This window comes from Trachemys scripta, chromosome 3, assembly GCF_013100865.1.
Source record: "Trachemys scripta elegans isolate TJP31775 chromosome 3, CAS_Tse_1.0, whole genome shotgun sequence".
In the NCBI taxonomy this organism is placed as follows: domain Eukaryota; kingdom Metazoa; phylum Chordata; order Testudines; family Emydidae; genus Trachemys; species Trachemys scripta.
In genome coordinates, this window is record NC_048300.1 from 140893840 (window position 1) to 140910972 (window position 17133).

Sequence of the window (17133 nt, forward strand, 5' to 3'; positions counted from 1 at the left end):
AATGTTTTGTATGACCAGCAGAGCCACTTATCTCAAAGTTGTGCAAAAGATTAATATATAATCTTAGTAATGGATGCTATAGAAGCCCTGTAGTAGCCAAGATTCTTACACCAAAAAAACATTGCTGTATAATACCAGTTTGGTAGATTAAATGGTCAAAAGGTTTCTTAGAAGTGTGGGCTCACTTGATATGCTTTGCACTTCCTCTCATTAATACTAGCATTAACAAGGGGATACATGAGGGAGAAATGAGAACATACCTAAAGCAGGTGGTGAAAAATGTCTTGAAGAGGAAAAGAACCTTTGATGCAGAAGGGTTAATGTCCATTCAGCCTATAGATAGTGAGATATAAAGTGGGAAAACCATGGCAAGAGGCCCAGAAAGCATAGTGGATTCACCATATATAATCACTTTGTGGAAATGCTGATGAATAGTACTCTACTCAAGTAGAAGAGGGTTGAATTTGAAGCAAGACACATGGAGGTTAATGGCTCTAGACCAACTAGATGCCATGTCTTTATTCCAGTCAGTTTGTAAAGGAGGCGTATGAGGGAAGGGTTTGTTACGGTGCAGCATGCACCAAGCTGACATCTTTCTGCTTCCACCCTGAGGTGGGGTCCATCTGTCTCATTTTGCAGGCATTAGCTCACATCTGTGGATTACAGTGGGAGTATTAGATGTTTCTGGTTTCTGACTTGGATGACTAGATGATGCAGCTGCTTGTACTCTGTGGTGGCTAGGCATGTGTTTGAGGGATGTGGGCATTTGGGAGGGCTGGATTCTATTTTTGTTGCCATAATTGCTGTTTGTTACTTATTTAACAAAATATACTAGGAGTGGCTCTGAGACCATATTTCATATAGACTTTGTAACCTGACCTTTTTAAGGTGGTATAACAATAAATGGCTATAGAGACTGAATTTTCAGTGTTTAATTTCAAACTGAAGATGCACTTTTCTTTGCAACTTCCATTCCATGCAGCTGCCCTGATTAGAAGAGTTCAAGATGGGATTTACTTAATAAAATCAACTTCTTGCTCTCGTACTACTAAAAGTTTTTCATGTTTAGAGTGTGCATGTATATAACTAATCTTTCTTGAGATAGATATAGAATAAAAAAAAACTAAAGCTCTGCTTCCCGTTCCATATCTAATAGTTTGTACTTCCATGTGTATAGGACTAGAAATCAAACCTAACGAAAGATGCTGCTCGTTTGATGGAGATGCAGACAGAATTGTTTATTACTATAATGATACTGCTGGCCATTTTCATCTTGTGGATGGAGATAAAATAGCAACTTTAATTAGCACTTTCATTAAAGAACTTCTTATCAAGGTAACTCTACTTATACAGTAAAGGGTTTTGCTTTGCTCCAAACTGTAAAACATACATCTCACCCAGTGAAGGTGGGGGTTGCCCTGGGCATATGTACGCACACAGGTGCTCTTTCTAAAGCCGCATACCGATGCAAAATTACATTTAAAAAACAAAGACCTCTTTTTATACACCTGTTGCTGTGGCAAAAGGAGTGACCTAATTTTGGGAGGGCAAGAGGGGTGGCTTTAAATTTATGCTGAAACTAGAAAACTTAGCACTGACTATGATTAAGGCTGCAGGTTTGTCATGAAGGTCAGATTCCATGACTTCTGCAGTGGCTAGCCGCACCGGCCGCTGCTGGGGCAGTTTCGGGCCACCTTCCCCTGCATCACCGTCCCAGCAGGAGTTTGGGTGGGGGACTCTAGGCTGGAGGTTGTGGCATAGGAGGGGGTGCTGGCTATGGGTGATGCTTACCTTGGGGCGGGCGGGTGCTCCCCAGAAGCAGCAACATCCCTCGGCTCCTAGGGGGAGGCACAGCCAGGGGATGCTGCACACTGCCACCACCTGCAGGCACTGCCCTGGCAGCTCCCACTGGCCGCAGTTCCCAGCCAATGGGAGCTGCTGAGACAGCGCACAGAACTGCGCAGCCATGCCTCCGCCTAGGAGCTGAGGGATGTTGTTGTCGTTTCCAGGCTGGCGCAGAGCTGGGTAGGGAGCCAGCCAGCCCCCTTTCCCTCCCCCGTCCCCAGTACTAGCAGGGGTCCCAGGCCATGTGCCGGTGTGCGCCCCCCCCATCACCCCCACACAAGCATCCGTGGTGTCTCCCGCCCTCCCCCAGAGCACCTGGGCCGCCCCCTCACCAGTTTTTTTTTTTAGTTAGGGGGATATAGTAAAAGTCACGGACAGGTCACGGGCTGTGAATTTTTGTTTACTGCCTGTGACTTGTCCATGACTTTTTACTAAAAATATCCGTGACTAAAATGTAGCATTAAACATGATGCCTTGACTAGAAAATTACCCTACTTTTAAATTTCACTTTACTGCTCACAAGCTGAAGTGTCTTCCTACCTCTTCTCCTCTTCACCCTTTTAACTCCATGTTGACCTGAGTTAAGCTTGAGGGCTCAATCCTACCCTTCCCTTCCCTTGGAAAATTCCCGTGAACCCAATTTGCATTTGATTTACCTTGGAATGCATTTATGAAGCATTCTCGTGTTCTTACTGATTGTGAAAGGTGCTGCATGGACAGACCTGGAGCATAAAATCCCACTGTCCATTGGGAGTAAAAAGAGCAGTTCTAATCTCCATGTCCCCTTGGTCCTTGATGCCTCTGAGACTGCCCTGTTAAGGCACATTCCAGTTGGTGTCAGTTTCTGTGATGGACATCAACTCGCTTCTCCTGGGGCCACAGACACAATATCCAATAATAACCACTTTTGACTGGAACTGGCCTTTGCCAGGTTCACAGTAATACTTAATGTCAGAAAGTTCTGTGTTCTGTGAGCCGAGCCACTACCTCCTTCAATTTCCCAAATGTGTCAGAGTTCTGGAGGTCCGGCGGGAGAGCAGTTACTGTGTGTTGAAAGTCTTTCACCCATTAAATATTCTGTTCTCATCTTGAAATAAAATCTTGGTTTAGCTTTTCCTTTACACTGTGCCTTTCTGAAGATTTATGTGTGTGCCATTAAGCCATTTACTTTTCCCTCTGCTCAGATAGGACAAACTCTAAAGATGGCAGTGATACAAACAGCATATGCTAATGGGAGCTCTACACGTTATCTTGAGGAAACCATGAAGGTATCAAGTAATCTTTCTCTGTCTCCTCCACAATTGTGTCCTAGCTTTAAAAAAGCATCAATAAAGTACTACAGTGATGGACACCAGGCAGACCTAATTTGGAATAAACCTATTTTGCTTTAAACTTCATTAACTATTTAAATTCTTGGTGATAAATGATATTTTAAAGGTGGGAGAGTGTCAGAGCCAGTTCTGGCCAACTTAAAAGTTGGATTGAAAATGCTAAACGAAATCATCTAATTTTTCTGACCTTTAGAGTTTCAGAGATTCACTGAGATGGCTGAGGGAAACCGATTAGGCCTGATCGCCTTAAAACATTAAATTTTGTTGAAGTGATATTTATGGTCCTGATATTAGATTACCTTTTCTTAGGGAGGTTTTCTAGGTACCTGCCTTCCTAGATAAAGCGCCCCCTCTCCTGAAAAAGGCCTGGGTTTTGGCTGCTTGGGCATTGACTACCCAAGCAGCTGATGTGGCTTAGGCAGCTAACTCCAGGAGAGGGCTCGCGGCTGAGAATTCTGAGTGGGTTGAGGCACTTGAGCTCCATCCCTTTAATCTTCAGTTCAATTCTGGCTTGCACAGGCAGCTCCCTAGCTTCTGAGGCATCCTTCCTTAGGTTGCTAACTCTCCCCATGCATAGTGTGGAGAGCCTTGGGACCTGAGAATTCCACTAGGTGGCGGGGGCGGGCGGGTCGGCGTTGCAACACCATGTATCTTTGTGTACCTACCCTTAATCTTTTATCCTCTTGTTACTGATGGATAAGTGAGAAAGCTACTTACCCAACAGGTCTGCAGTGAGAATTACCGGTAGATAACTTCTGTTACTGCTTTTTGTAGTCAAAGTGATTGTGTACTAAATGCTCATAGTCCATCAAGGCTTGTAGCTCGTTTCCTGATGCTTATTCTTGCAACTAAGTGGTAACAGTTTGATCCTGTGTTCTTACCATCTACTCAGGATGTTGACTTCATGCCACTTTGTCTATGCTTTTCCTGTATCTCTGGGTTGTAGGTGCCTGTTCATTGTACCAAAACAGGAGTAAAGCATTTGCATCACAAGGCCCAGGAATTTGACATTGGAGTTTACTTTGAGGCAAATGGGCATGGCACAGTAAGTACTTGCACAAGGGGCATTATAGGATTATTTGAGTTTTAAAGCCAGTGTGTATAAAACTTAGCAAACAAATTAGCTTGAAAATACGTAGCATCTTTCCAAATCCAAATAGGACTTCTTCCCCCCCACACACCTTTATCCCCGTGTTTCCTAATCGCCTCTCCTTCTCTCTTGTGTCTTCCCCCCTGCCACTAACTGTTCAGTATTCTAAACATGGGAGTTCATGGAAGTGAAACCCAGAGACAACTAATTGGGTTTAGTTGGCATAACAGATCAAATTTGTTGTATGTACTGTTTAGAGATGTCTGGCATACGTCTTATTATCTCCTCTTTTTCTCTAGGTATTATTTAGTAAAGCTGCTGAAGAGAAAATAAGACACATGGCAAAAGAAGAAAAGGAGAATCAAAAAAGAGAAGCTGCAAAGATGCTTGAAAATACCATTGACCTGATTAATCAAGTAAGAGCTGAAATGTAAAAATTAGATACTTGGTTTCTGATCTGGGGGGCTAACACGGTTGGCATGTTGAGTGACTGGATGGGAGGAGTGTGTAGGAAAATCTTGTGGAGGAAGGCAGCACACCATGACAAAATAAGCAAAGGGAAGGAATGGCCTATTTTAACATCCTACCAGGCTAGGCAGACAGCTATAGGCACCTGTTTATTCTCTTTTAAAACCCCTCTCTCCACACCTGGTCTACTAAAGGAAGACCTGTTTGAACAGTAATTGTTTCACCTTTGAAAGATGTCAAGATTTCCACATCTACAAAGGCAAAATACTTCTGTCTGGTCTTCTGCGCTTGTAGCTAGATAAGAGGAAGGGGATTGGATGGCTTGGGAGACTGGAGAATGACACCTCAGACCCACATCCTGTTACTAGTTTATTTTTGGTTGAATCACACCGGAAAGGTAACTTTCATCTGAAGGTTGTTGATCTGAAGTGAGATGATGGCATGTATAGGCCCTTGTATCCATCTGGACACAGGTATTATTTTTGGTGGTCTTAGTCCGGAGGCTAAGGAGTGAATAGGCATACAGGGAGAGCATCCCACTTTATTGAGGTGGTTTCTTTAAGGCACAAGTCCAAACTATCCTTTGCAGGTCACCTTTAAATGGAGTTATGATGCCAGAGCAAGTATAGGGAGGGAACAAGTCACCTGCCCTCACTGAATCTGACCTTCCATTTATTGGAGTTCATCTTACTACTAGAATTCATCTTTAGTATAACAACATTCCAGTGAAGTACGCTGTATGTTCTCTAGTCCTTCGCTTCCTGCCACTGCTCCTGGTAAGGAAAATCAAGCTTATGACAGTCACCCTGTAAGCTTTCTGCATTTTCAGTGACTCTTTGGTTGGTGTGGTTTTGTTGTTGAATTCGCTAGAACAAATGTAACAAAATACCCTGGATTTTCTAATTGTCATTGAAGAATCCTTTATTTTCTTCATATTCATAGACTGTGGGTGATGCCATCTCAGATATGCTAGTGATTGAAGCAATCTTGGCTCTAAAGGGTTTGACAGTGCAACAGTGGGATGCCATCTACACAGATCTTCCTAACCGACAGCTGAAAGTTAAGGTTGGTGATACTGTAACATTGGCCAGAGTTTAGTGGTCAGTGTCTCTCTCTTCTCCTCTCTCTGAGGAGACCCTCCCTGCATTCATCTACTCACTGGCCTTCCCCTCTGTATGCTGAAGATATGAAGGTGTCTTTGCCATATTGATATTCTTACTGTAATTCAAATCCAGCTAGGATAAATGACAGACAAGCAGGGAGAACTTCACTTACTGAAGCAACAAATCAGATTAAATGACAAATTGGAGGCCCAACAGGAAACTAATTTTAGAAGGGTAGCTCTTTATATGTTGTTTGGTCCTACCACTGTAGATTGCAGACAGACGAGTCATTGACACGACAGATGCTGAGAGACGTGCAGTTACACCCCCAGGACTACAAGAAAAAATTGATGAACTTGTAAAGAAGTACAGTGTGTCACGAGCTTTTGTCCGCCCATCAGGAACAGAAGATGTAGTGCGAGTATACTCTGAAGCAGAGACACAGGTCAGAGCTGAAACAATTTGTACATTACAGCAGTTGTATTGTTTAAGCAATGAAGTCCTCTGAGACAGCACCACTAGAATTAGGATGATGGGGGTAGGGGAGAGAGCCTATATATTAATGACACTTTATTTTCATCACATTCTGAAATTTAAGTGAGAAGCTCTAACCTGATAGGTAGATGAAGCAATTTTAGGGTTGTGCTTTTTCTTTCAAATATTTCCAAGCTCCTCATTGAGTCTACAGAGATAAGTCTAGGCTTTACCCTGACCAGCTAACATGACTTTAATGTCTTTAAAAGCCTGTCTACATTAGGTGTTTAAACATCACTGAGAGTGCATTTAAGAAAATCTCCTCCCTGTGCCCAATCTTGACAAGCGCATAGTGGCTCAAATCCAGCCCAGGCTGGCAAGGACTTACTGCTTCCTATCTCATGGTTCTTGCTGGCATATATGAAATAATATTAGTGATTGTGACCTGGTCCTCCATGGCAACAAGGACATCATCACAAAAAACCCTATTATAACTGACATTCCTTGGTTTCTTATAAAAAGACTAAGTGGCTGTAGAAACTGAACTTGCCCTAGAAGCACCTTTTTCAGATGAGAGGTGGCATCTTTGGAAAGCTTGTATTGCTATAATTATACTGCTGTTTGATAACATTAACTGACATATGAGCCTCAAATGAACAGCCTTCTATGAGCACTACATGCATGTCCAAAAAAAAAAAAAACCTGCCCCAAACTCATCAATGTTAAGGTTCAGATAAAATGAACAATGCTTACAATATAGTAAACTATTTTTTTTTTATTTTTTTTTATCTACAGGAGAATGCAGATTCCCTTGCACATGAAGTAAGCCTGGCTGTTTACCATCTAGCTGGTGGAATAGGAGAACCACCTCAGCCTGTATGTTGAAGGACACAGCTGTGGTCATGCTACCTAAACATGATTTCTTTATTTTTATTTTTTCTTTTAGCATGAACCTAACACGTCAGCAATAACAAATCAAACCTTCCAGTTTTTTTTTTTTTTTTTTTAAAAAGGGGGGGGTGGGGGAGAAGTATTCTTATACCTTTATCCTTAGTGGGACACTCCTGCTCCTCAGAGAATTGAGGTTTTTTAAGCCTTGTTGGACCTTTTTACTTCTGCTGAAGTACAGTAATGTAACTGGAGTTAAGTGACATGCTCCAGCTAATCACCGAGGGAATAAAAACCAGCTCTCGTAATGCCCAGTTTGTGGGTACCTTGCCCCCTGGCTGCATTGCTATCCTAAACTGACTTGTTTAGTAAGATAGTGTGAAAAACCTCTCAGTGACTGCTGCCAAGGAGACAGAACTATTATCTTGCCTACCACACTTATCAGTGCTGGATAGCAGCATCACAATAAATGGTTGGTTCATAGTATGTTGTCCTTTTGTGTGGTGTGCTTCAATTTTGTGATTAGGCAGAACACTGACTTGTACAAGAATCCTGTTTTCTGCAAGGATTTATTCATCTGGGTTCTGGCTGCCTAGTGGCCAAAATCGTATACAGACATATCATACGACTGTGTGGCTCTACACGTGCTGAGCTACTATGTGGTCATTTCCATTTTAACTGACGGTAAGCAGACCTTATGTTGCTGTTTTCAGCTGTTAACCAGTGATGGTCTCTAAAGTTTTAGAGACCACTGTTTCCTAGATGTGGTACCTCTCCTCCAGTGCTCTTTTGGGCACCTCAGCTGTGTTATACAAATAACTTTCTGTAAAGGACTGTAACCACATAACAGAAAACACTAACATACTGGAATAAATCTCAACTGTAATACAGCTGTAACATTTAGGTCCCAGTTTACTTATCTCCTCCCAGCCTGATATTATTTTACTCTTTAATACCGGAAATTGAAGACATCACTCACATGGAATTCAATTTGTTGTCCCTCAGTTTGAGACTTCTGTGTTCACATTTTATACCTCTATAGGGGTACATCTACACTACAGGGGGGAGTCGATTTAAGATACGCAAATTCAGCTACGTGAATCGCAGCTGACTTACCCTGCTGTGAGGACGGCGGCAAACTCTACTTCTGCGGCTTTCTGTTGACAGCGCTTACTCCCACCTCCGCTGGTGGAGTAAGAGCGCCGATTCGGGGATCGATTGTCGCATCCCAACGGGACGTGAAAAATCGATCCCCAAGAGGTCGATTTCTACCCGTTGATTCAGGTGGGTAGTGTAGACCTAGCCTAGGATGAGAACTATAATCTGTCCCTATTAGAGGATAGTCTATCTAAACCACAGGACAGAAGCTGCTGTTCAACATTCTGTGGTGTCAATTTTATTTCCCCTTTACTCTCTGAAGAAACTCTGTTCTAGCTGAGCCTTTCTAGAATGTGTATAAAGTGAAGCTGAGGGATATGTTTGTGAGATGTCACAGCTCAGATGAATTAATTTCATAACACTTCTCATATACCACTCAATATTAAATCACATACTGTTGCACAGTGGAATATAACTTAGTCCTTTAAATGTCTGGGCTTAATGGATAGAACTGAAGTATTTTAGTAATGTGTTTGATTAGATAATACTTGCTTCAGCACAGGCAAAGCACCTTTCATTTTAATGCTATATAAACTCTTTGGATAGGCACGTAGTACATATGCATAACCCAAGTGAAATATAATAGCGACCATCACTCAAAGACTAGCAAAGTGCCAGTTTAACGATTGCTGAGAAAAAGTGTCAGCAACTTCCAATGGGTTAGAGAAACTGAACACAAAGATAAACTAGAAACAAAGTGAAAAATGTGCAACTTGTATTTTGTTTAAAGACAGAACTCAAGACAACAAAACACAGATACTGTAAATATTAGGCACCATAATCAATATGAGCCAACAATATTTAAACTTGATTCAGGCTACATCCAGAACTGGTCTCTTATTTACAAATATTTAAATTAAATATAACCTGAAATGTTCATTACATACAGAGTAAGAAAGAAAACTATACAACTCTGAAAGATACAGCATTTCATTTAAACAATTACATTAACTGGTACTATTCAGCTTAAATGTATAGTTCATGTTTTTATGACACCTTCCAGAAAATCCTTCTCAACCATCTCTTCAATTTTTTGCCTTGCTTTGCTGTAGAATGTTTTTTGGTTCTCCATTTTTAGGTCCTTATTGGGGAAAGAATTTGGGTAAAGGACAGGGCTCCCTGAGTGTCCAACACATCTGCTTGTGACTTTGCTATTAAAAACCTGGCTGAGTACATTGAAGAAAGGGAGAAGCTGCTCAATGCTGCGGACAGTATAGATGGTTAACAGCAAATGACCTGGTTCCCAACTTAATGTTTTCCCTGAGCTGTCCTCCTCTGGGTTTTTCTGTAAATACAGATAAATATGAAATAGTACAGAACAAGCAGAACATTTAAGAGATTAAAACATTTCAGTACATTGCTACCAGCAGAACAGCTTTTAAATACTGCCCTGGAGATTCACTAAGTCATCTACTAAAGCAGACTTGTTCTTTGGCATCAGTGTTCTTATCTTAGCCTGTTGCCAATATTACTGAAGATACAAATCCCAGAACAGAGACATTAAAATAAAATTAAACATTTTTATTGGAGAGCAACAGTCCTGATATTTCAGATCATCTGTGCAAAGATTTATTTCTATAATAATGTTTTATAGTCTGACATGTAGAGTCTCAACAGACATTTCTCAGAGCATGAAAGTTAAATTACTTACCTGAAATGTGTGTGTCTCAGAAGACATTGTCCATAAACTTAGGTTACATATATGTGCTTTGGGCATTGTTTGACAGAAGAAATTTCTGGAACCCTACCACTAAAGGCAGCAGTCATAAGCCAAAAGTTTAAAGGGTGTGTGCATATATGTATATATATCCCTCCTTTAGGGTTTTTTATAGCATTAATCACTGTAATATCTACTGTGCATTACATTGTAGTCTTTAACCATCCGTTCCCCTTTTGATCCAAATTACCATCATAACTATACCCTAAGCTAGAAAATGACCATGGCTATGCTAACACTTAAGCGGATGTGGCTGCACATTGCTCTACGTGGACGAGTATAGTATATTGGCAGTGTTCCTTCTACCACAAAGCAGCTGTACCCAGCTGTGTTGTAGCAGTCAGTAGTTGGTGCTTATTCCTGAGGGAAGGAGGAAGAGGAAAAGCATCACACCAATGAGTCATGTCTTGAAATGCCTCTGATCTGTGCCTCCCCTCTCACTGTGGCTATAGCACATTCAGAATAAGGAGTGGAGACTGGAGAGTTATCAAAGGAAACACCATGGGTCCTGAGCAGACAGCATGAGAGCAATGTGAGAAGCCCCTAACATCAGGGGATGTGAAAATCAGAAGAGGTGTGAGAATAGATTTACTTACTGTTTACTCACATTTCAGCCCCTGGGTAACTACAGATTTATTCAAAATATTATATTCTATGAACAACATATTTTTTACCCTTTAAATAACATTAAGCATCTTTTTGAAACTAAGACCTAGGGGGACATCTCCATTATGTAAAACAGTCCTCAAAATGCTGGACAATATATTCTATTTAGTATGTTTCTTCAGCAGTGAAACTGTTTAGTTCGCTGATACAACTTAAAACTGTCACTTATTTGGCAAAATTTCTTGAGTAAAAACAGGCTGTGTAACAAATCAGCAAGAAGGATCCAGAATTCTAATACAGAATGAGTTGCTGACCCCATGCCTTTTTAAAAAAAATAGTACTTTGGCCAAGTCATAACTTAACTTCGTCTTGTCAGTACAGCTGGAGAAATAGGTTTAAAACTTAAATTATTGATTAAAACAACAACAACACTTTTTCACAGTGTTCATTAGCATTGTATTCAGAGAGGAAGGGAATTTCTAATGTTGATTTTGAGAGTATTGCTTCAAGGTGGACACTTGTGGATGGGGTTATTCCAAAAATAATCATCACCATTTACTCATTACAAAACATTAGTGGAGTAGTGCTAGAAGTGATCAACCAAAGTGTATCTATGCAAATTACACTAATTGGTCTGGATGTGATCAATGAAGTACAAATCCATCTATGTTATTTCTGTGGCATTTCTTCACCTTGGTATCTAAGCAAATTCCACTAATTTGTCTGATAGATAAATGACAGGTACTTTGACACAGAGACTAGAACATAAGTATGTGCTTGGTTTCTGATGTGTGGTAGAAGCAGTTTTGTTGTTTAAATCCTATGATGGTTGTATTCCTTTTGCAAATCTATTTCTTAAAATCCCTTTTACTTAGAGAAGCTGGCTGAACAAAAATACACTTCTCCTCTGTAGTCATCTACATAAATAGACGTATTTAGGACTCTATTCTTTTGTCTTCATCCAAATATCCATAACTCTGCCTCTGAAGAGAGTTATCCCCTTTTGCATTTCTTATTGAAATCCAGATACCACACATGGCTGTGAGCATCAGGTGGTAACAAATAAGTTTTTGTTTCACAACTCAAGCATCAAAGGCCACCCTCACCTGATGCTTGGCCATCTCCACTCCCTCCAAAATCATCATTTTAAAGTCCTCCTGCTTGTCCTGTGGAAGGAAAGAGGAGAACTTTCAGACCATGTTTCATAAATTAAAATAATACTTAGCCATGAAGGCTTTGTAGTTGGCAATTTGGGTGTTGAGTTTTACCAGAAGTTCCCTGTCCCAAAAGGGCCCACTGTCTTCAGTCATAACCTGGGGACATCAGACTGTGGAGTTAGTGTGTGGAGAAGGAGGCTAATGACAGAAAGAAATTCCAGTATGTTTTTCTGTTTCTTGTCATAATGCTGACTCAACGCACCTCCTTCAGCCAACAGTGCTTGAGGAACATCAAACTGCATGAATCTCGCTATCAGTCAAGGTGTCCTGAAGCTAAAGTAAGCTCAAGTGACACATCCTGCCAATAAATTGTACACTCCAAGAGAAACACACTGCTATCTTCATCAGTATTCTTCCACTGCAATTAGAAAGAAACAATAGACTGGAAGCTGATATTTATTATCTGACTCCCATTCCTCTCACCCTTGTACTCCCAGTTTGTGGTTCACAATTTGTAACTGCTGCCTTGACTAGAGGATTCTAGAAGTTTCTGGAAACTTAGTAAGTTCTTGAAACACACTGTGAAAGTTTAAAAAAATTTGGATCTCAACATCAGTACGTACCAGCAGAGAATTAATATTATAAATCAGTCGGCAAGACTATTTTGGAATGCATCATATGCCTAAGCAATGTAGAATACTGTACCTTCAAACATTAATCAAGGAATATTCAGTATTTAAAAATTCATATAATGATACAGACTAAATCTGATTAGCATTGCACTATGGGAAGAGGAGCTTATCGGGGTGATTTTCCTAGCTCATCAAAAACAAGGTGAAGAATCTTGACTTGCACCACATATTTTGCTTGAAATTCCTGTAGGTTTTGAGCCTTTGGTTTAAAGGTACATATACACCTATAACACTAAATCACCCCACACATTTTCACACAGCAAATAACTACAGCAATAGTATTTTTCCCCTAAAGAGACAATTCAAGTGGGAAGTAAATTTTCCTGGAGTGGGTAAATACAGGATATCAGCATATGCCATCACCAGGGGTGTAACAATATTCAGATGCAGCAATGAGTCCTGTGGCACCGTATAGACTAACAGACGTATAGGAGCATGAGCTTTCGTGGGTGAAGACGTGGATATTAGTCTATAAGGTGCCACAGGACTCTTTGCTGCTTTTACAGTTCCAGACTAACACGGCTACCCCTTTGATAATATTCAGATGGGCTTCCAAGAATAAACTCAAAGTTAGCATCCCTGCAGAACTTCGAAATGTCCCTCTACTATCACTTCTATCGTTTGTCTAAGCTTGCCAAGCCATCCTTCCCCCTTGCAGTCTTTGCCCTTGTTCTTGGTTCCATCTCCACCTTAGTAGTGGCAAATGTTTTCAAAGCTACCATCTAGTGTTTTTCCCGCTCCGTGGGAGCAGTGGGAGCTTTCCCCACCTCAGCTGGTCCTCTGTTCAATCCCTCACTTTCCAGCCAGCAAGAGGTTCAACAACATAGGTAGTTCTCTATCTCTTTCTGCTGTCTGCGCTTTATAATTGTTAGTGGAAATAATTCCAATGGAAAGGCAATGGTACAATCGCTGGGGGATGGAGGACAAGTCTCCAAAATGTTTCTGTTCCACCCTCACCCGCTGGAATAATGGAAGATTGGCAAAACTGAAAAAGCTCCTCTCCTTTTCAGCTCTTCTCCCTCTTCACAAAGTACCCCAACCCACTTCCCCCCATTGCTCTCATTTCTCCCTCTCAGAGTTGCTGCCATTGTTCCCTGCCTCCCTCTCTCAGGCCACCAGGGGAACAACAAGTACCAGCTGTTTACATGTTTATCCTGTTCATATCTCCAGTTCAGTAATTCTTCCACTTCTGCTGACAGATATGTTACTTTGCCTGAAGACTTAAAACTAGCTTTTCTTGGATTCAGGTGTTAAAATTGCCTTACAAAGCTAGAAACCCAGCCCTTCATGGTTCTGCCTAGTTTTAAGACAAATTACTTTATTTTTTAATAAAGTTTGGTTTCTAAATATTTGTGAGCATTTTCCAGGAGCAGAAACACTTTCCTATTTTAGTAGGTAAATTATCATACAATTGTCTATAAATAGCTACTAGAAAGTGGTTGGTTTTTATATTAAAATATATTTAGGATTTGGAGGGTACAGTTTTATTCATTATCTTTTATTAATGACAAAAGATGTAATTGGCTATGTCATAACTAATGAACAAAGTATATTTCAAATACCCAATTATATTTTTTCATTATTTGAGACTCACTTTGATTTGAAACTTTCACTCAAACATAGGCATGCTAGCACACTTGGCAGTGCCCCTTTAATTTTATATAGAAAAGTGAACAATGCTGCTAGTTACTGTACGTGCAGCTTTACAAAGTAAAGCAAAACAAGGAAAAAGTAAATACCTTTGCTCTTTTCCGCAGCAGTTTTGCTAATCGAACCACATATGGTTTAAATTCCCTTTGATGCGTGCCCTGTCTTCGTACCTCCAAACCTGAATCATCTGACACTTCTGGAATAAAAGCCCACCGATACCTGTCAAAAGGCAACATAGTCACAGGTTGTTCATATCAAACAGGGGACTTTTAAGCTAGCTAGAGCCCCATGATATTATCATAAAAATGAGGGATCTATAAAACCTTGTCAGATTTTCTTATAAAGAAAGAAAAATTAGGCTCCTTCAGGAGAGGAAGAAAAGGTGGCTTGTACCATAAACACCATTTTCAGAAAAGGGAAAGAGACTACAGCAACACTGAAAATAAAACGGTGTTTCCTTTTCCCTCTTGTGTTTCTTCACTGACAATTGAAGGACCGATTCAGGATAGCAAAAGGAAGAGACGGTAGAGGAGGAGGAGAAGCAATATGGTACCCAGGTCACTATTCTGTCCAAAGAAAACCTACAGTGATTTTGAAATGTGCAACAAAACACCTGAGGTAGTTTTATATATTTGCAAATTAGTGCTGTACTTTTCTTGGTTCAGCCACAAATCTGGAAGCTCTTTTGTAAGGTAAAACCTAAATCAAGTTGTGAGCCAACAGCCTCTGCCTCTGATCACATAACACTGTAGAATTGGTTAGGTACATCATGCCCTGTAGTAGGAGTTGAAGAAATTGCCTTCCCTCAATAATCAAGTATAGGCTACAAGAGGCAGGACAAGACAGACTAATGTCTGATCCAATAAGACTAATATGTTTCTATGAATGTACAATAATGAACAAAGAAAATTATCAATTAAAAATCCTTTACTGAAAGCCACTGTCATACGGTTTGGTTACTAACAGAAAGTAGGACAGTGTGAACAGTTCAGTTGGGAACCTGAGCCTACCTAGAAAATCAGGGTGGATTCAAAATTCTAGTGACACAATCATCTGAGGCTTATGAATGTTGGTAGACTTTGACTGATTTGCAGCGTGATCAGCCCACTTTCTCCTTCACCCCACATATTTTTCCTACAAACAAGGCAGTTAGAGCTGACTGAATTCTGCAGGGGTCGTTCAAACGCAATGGCAAGGAGTCAGTCCCTCTGAATCACCCAAAGGCAAGAGTTGGGATATGCAGTCAGTCATACATCCTGCTCTGTTCTGGGGTTGGATGCCCCATCACTGGGATCTTCAGTGGATGACAAACAGGGCCAGCTCCAGGCACCAGTGAAGGAAGCAGATGCTTGGGGCGGCCAATGGAAAGGGGCGGCATGTCCGGGTCTTCGGCGGCGGGTCCCTCAGTCCCTCTCTTCCTCTTTGAGCTGCCGCCATAGTGCTGCCGAAGAGGAAGAGAGGGAGTGAAAGACCTGCCGCTGAATTGCTGCAGAAGAATGAAGCGGAGCTACTGCCGAAGTGCCACCGATCGGCTTCATCTTTTTTTTTTCTTCTCCCCCTCACTTTGCCGCTTGGGGCGACAAAAAAGCTGGAGCTGGCCTTGATGACAAGTAACTACTCCTCCATCTTTTAGCTTCTGCAGGCAAATCTCAGGTAAGACCAATATTCACCAGCCCACCTGGATCTTGGAGAGGGCAGTTTACACTCATGGACACCATAACGAAGGGGTGGCCATTAATCCCCAAAAAGCAACCTCCTGCAAGTAGATCATGCAGGATTCACGTCAAGTTTAGATTTTACAGTCTTCTGAACAGATACTGTGTCTGAATTAGTCTCTGAGAGACATGTAAGCATACTTCTGGATGCTTGAAAATTATTAACAAAAGCAAGATACCCAAGTACACTTAAAATTACAAATGCATAAATTATTTCTAAAATGCACTACTTGATCACTACTTATTTTGCTTATCCATAAAGATACGAGTTCAGAACTCTGGCTCTCTCCTATTAGCGCTGTGCATATTTCAGACGCTTAAAGCTGAAGGAGATATGCACCTCCAAGCTCTGATCTAGACATCTGAAATGTCATCGAGTCAGGGAAAAAATGAAAACCTATATATTTTTTTTAAGAGTTGATAAAACAATCCCTGTTAGTTCACTTTTAAAACATATCTGTAATTTTAAAGATACATGTGTATTCTGTTAATGATTTTGGAACTTAGTTTACATTTATTTTAGAAAAACATTTCAGTTCCCTTTTAAAAAAGTTAGTGTATTGCAATGTGGCTTCTTTCTGGCAAGAACAGAGACCTTCAGGTGTTCCGCTAACAATCTATCTCGCCCTTACTCCAAAGACAGATATACCGAACTTTCTCCTAAGAATTCTAGTCCAATAAATAGACAATGTCCTGTAATAAGTACTACAATTAGTACTACCGCCAGAAGCCATTTTAAATGCTACAAATAAAATTATGAATAATATAATTCCATTCAGATAAACATTAGTAGACCAGGGATAAATGTGTTCCTTTACACACCCGTTACAATGCATGTGGAAAACAGAACCAGGTTGTTAGCCCCAGTTCCATCCCTTGTGTGTTGTCTGAGCAGTGCGAAGGCAACATAATCATGCCATAGCTGACCAAGTGAGAATTACCCCAGCGGAGGGGATTTCTCAACTAGCATACAGGTGGCAGAGCGGACTCCTACACCCCACCTTCCAGTACGGGGTATGTTGAGAGAATAAAGCGGCCAGAGCAGAGCTCCCATCCTCTAGCAATTCTCAGTTGATGCACGGGCTGTCAATGTCTAACATGCACAGTTAAAAACAACAGGACAGATAGTCTTCAAATTAGTCCAAGATCAAGCATGGCAAATTTCATCCCAAATGAAATTTCTAAGTCACTGAAATACAAGGAGTTAGGATAGAATAGCCATCTATACCTTAATTACAG

General features: G+C 40.9%; 2 protein-coding genes across 17 annotated transcripts in view; one reads left to right on the forward strand and one right to left on the reverse strand.

Moving 5' to 3' along the window:
* PGM3 (phosphoglucomutase 3) overlaps window positions 1–7313 on the forward strand; it is a 17034-nt gene extending 9721 nt beyond the window's left edge. For 4 of the 5 annotated variants that reach the window (XM_034766121.1, XM_034766119.1, XM_034766120.1 and 1 more), the window contains exons 7-13: window positions 1178–1335; window positions 3030–3113; window positions 4123–4221; window positions 4566–4682; window positions 5677–5799; window positions 6109–6282; window positions 7107–7313. In XM_034766121.1, the coding sequence (XP_034622012.1) occupies window positions 1178–1335; window positions 3030–3113; window positions 4123–4221; window positions 4566–4682; window positions 5677–5799; window positions 6109–6282; window positions 7107–7196 (845 nt within the window). In that variant the 3' untranslated portion in view covers window positions 7197–7313. The remainder of the gene's footprint in view (window positions 1–1177; window positions 1336–3029; window positions 3114–4122; window positions 4222–4565; window positions 4683–5676; window positions 5800–6108; window positions 6283–7106) is intronic. The other variant, XM_034766122.1, reaches the window with a different exon arrangement.
* Window positions 7314–9055: 1742 nt separating this feature from the next.
* Window positions 9056–17133, reverse strand: part of DOP1A (DOP1 leucine zipper like protein A) — a 101131-nt gene continuing 93053 nt past the window's right edge. For 7 of the 12 annotated variants that reach the window (XM_034766128.1, XM_034766130.1, XM_034766133.1 and 4 more), the window contains 3 exons: window positions 14269–14398; window positions 11787–11846; window positions 9337–9642 (listed from right to left, as the gene is read on the reverse strand). In XM_034766128.1, the coding sequence (XP_034622019.1) occupies window positions 9337–9642; window positions 11787–11846; window positions 14269–14398 (496 nt within the window). The other 5 variants (XM_034766132.1, XR_004645193.1, XM_034766134.1 and 2 more) reach the window with 5 other exon arrangements.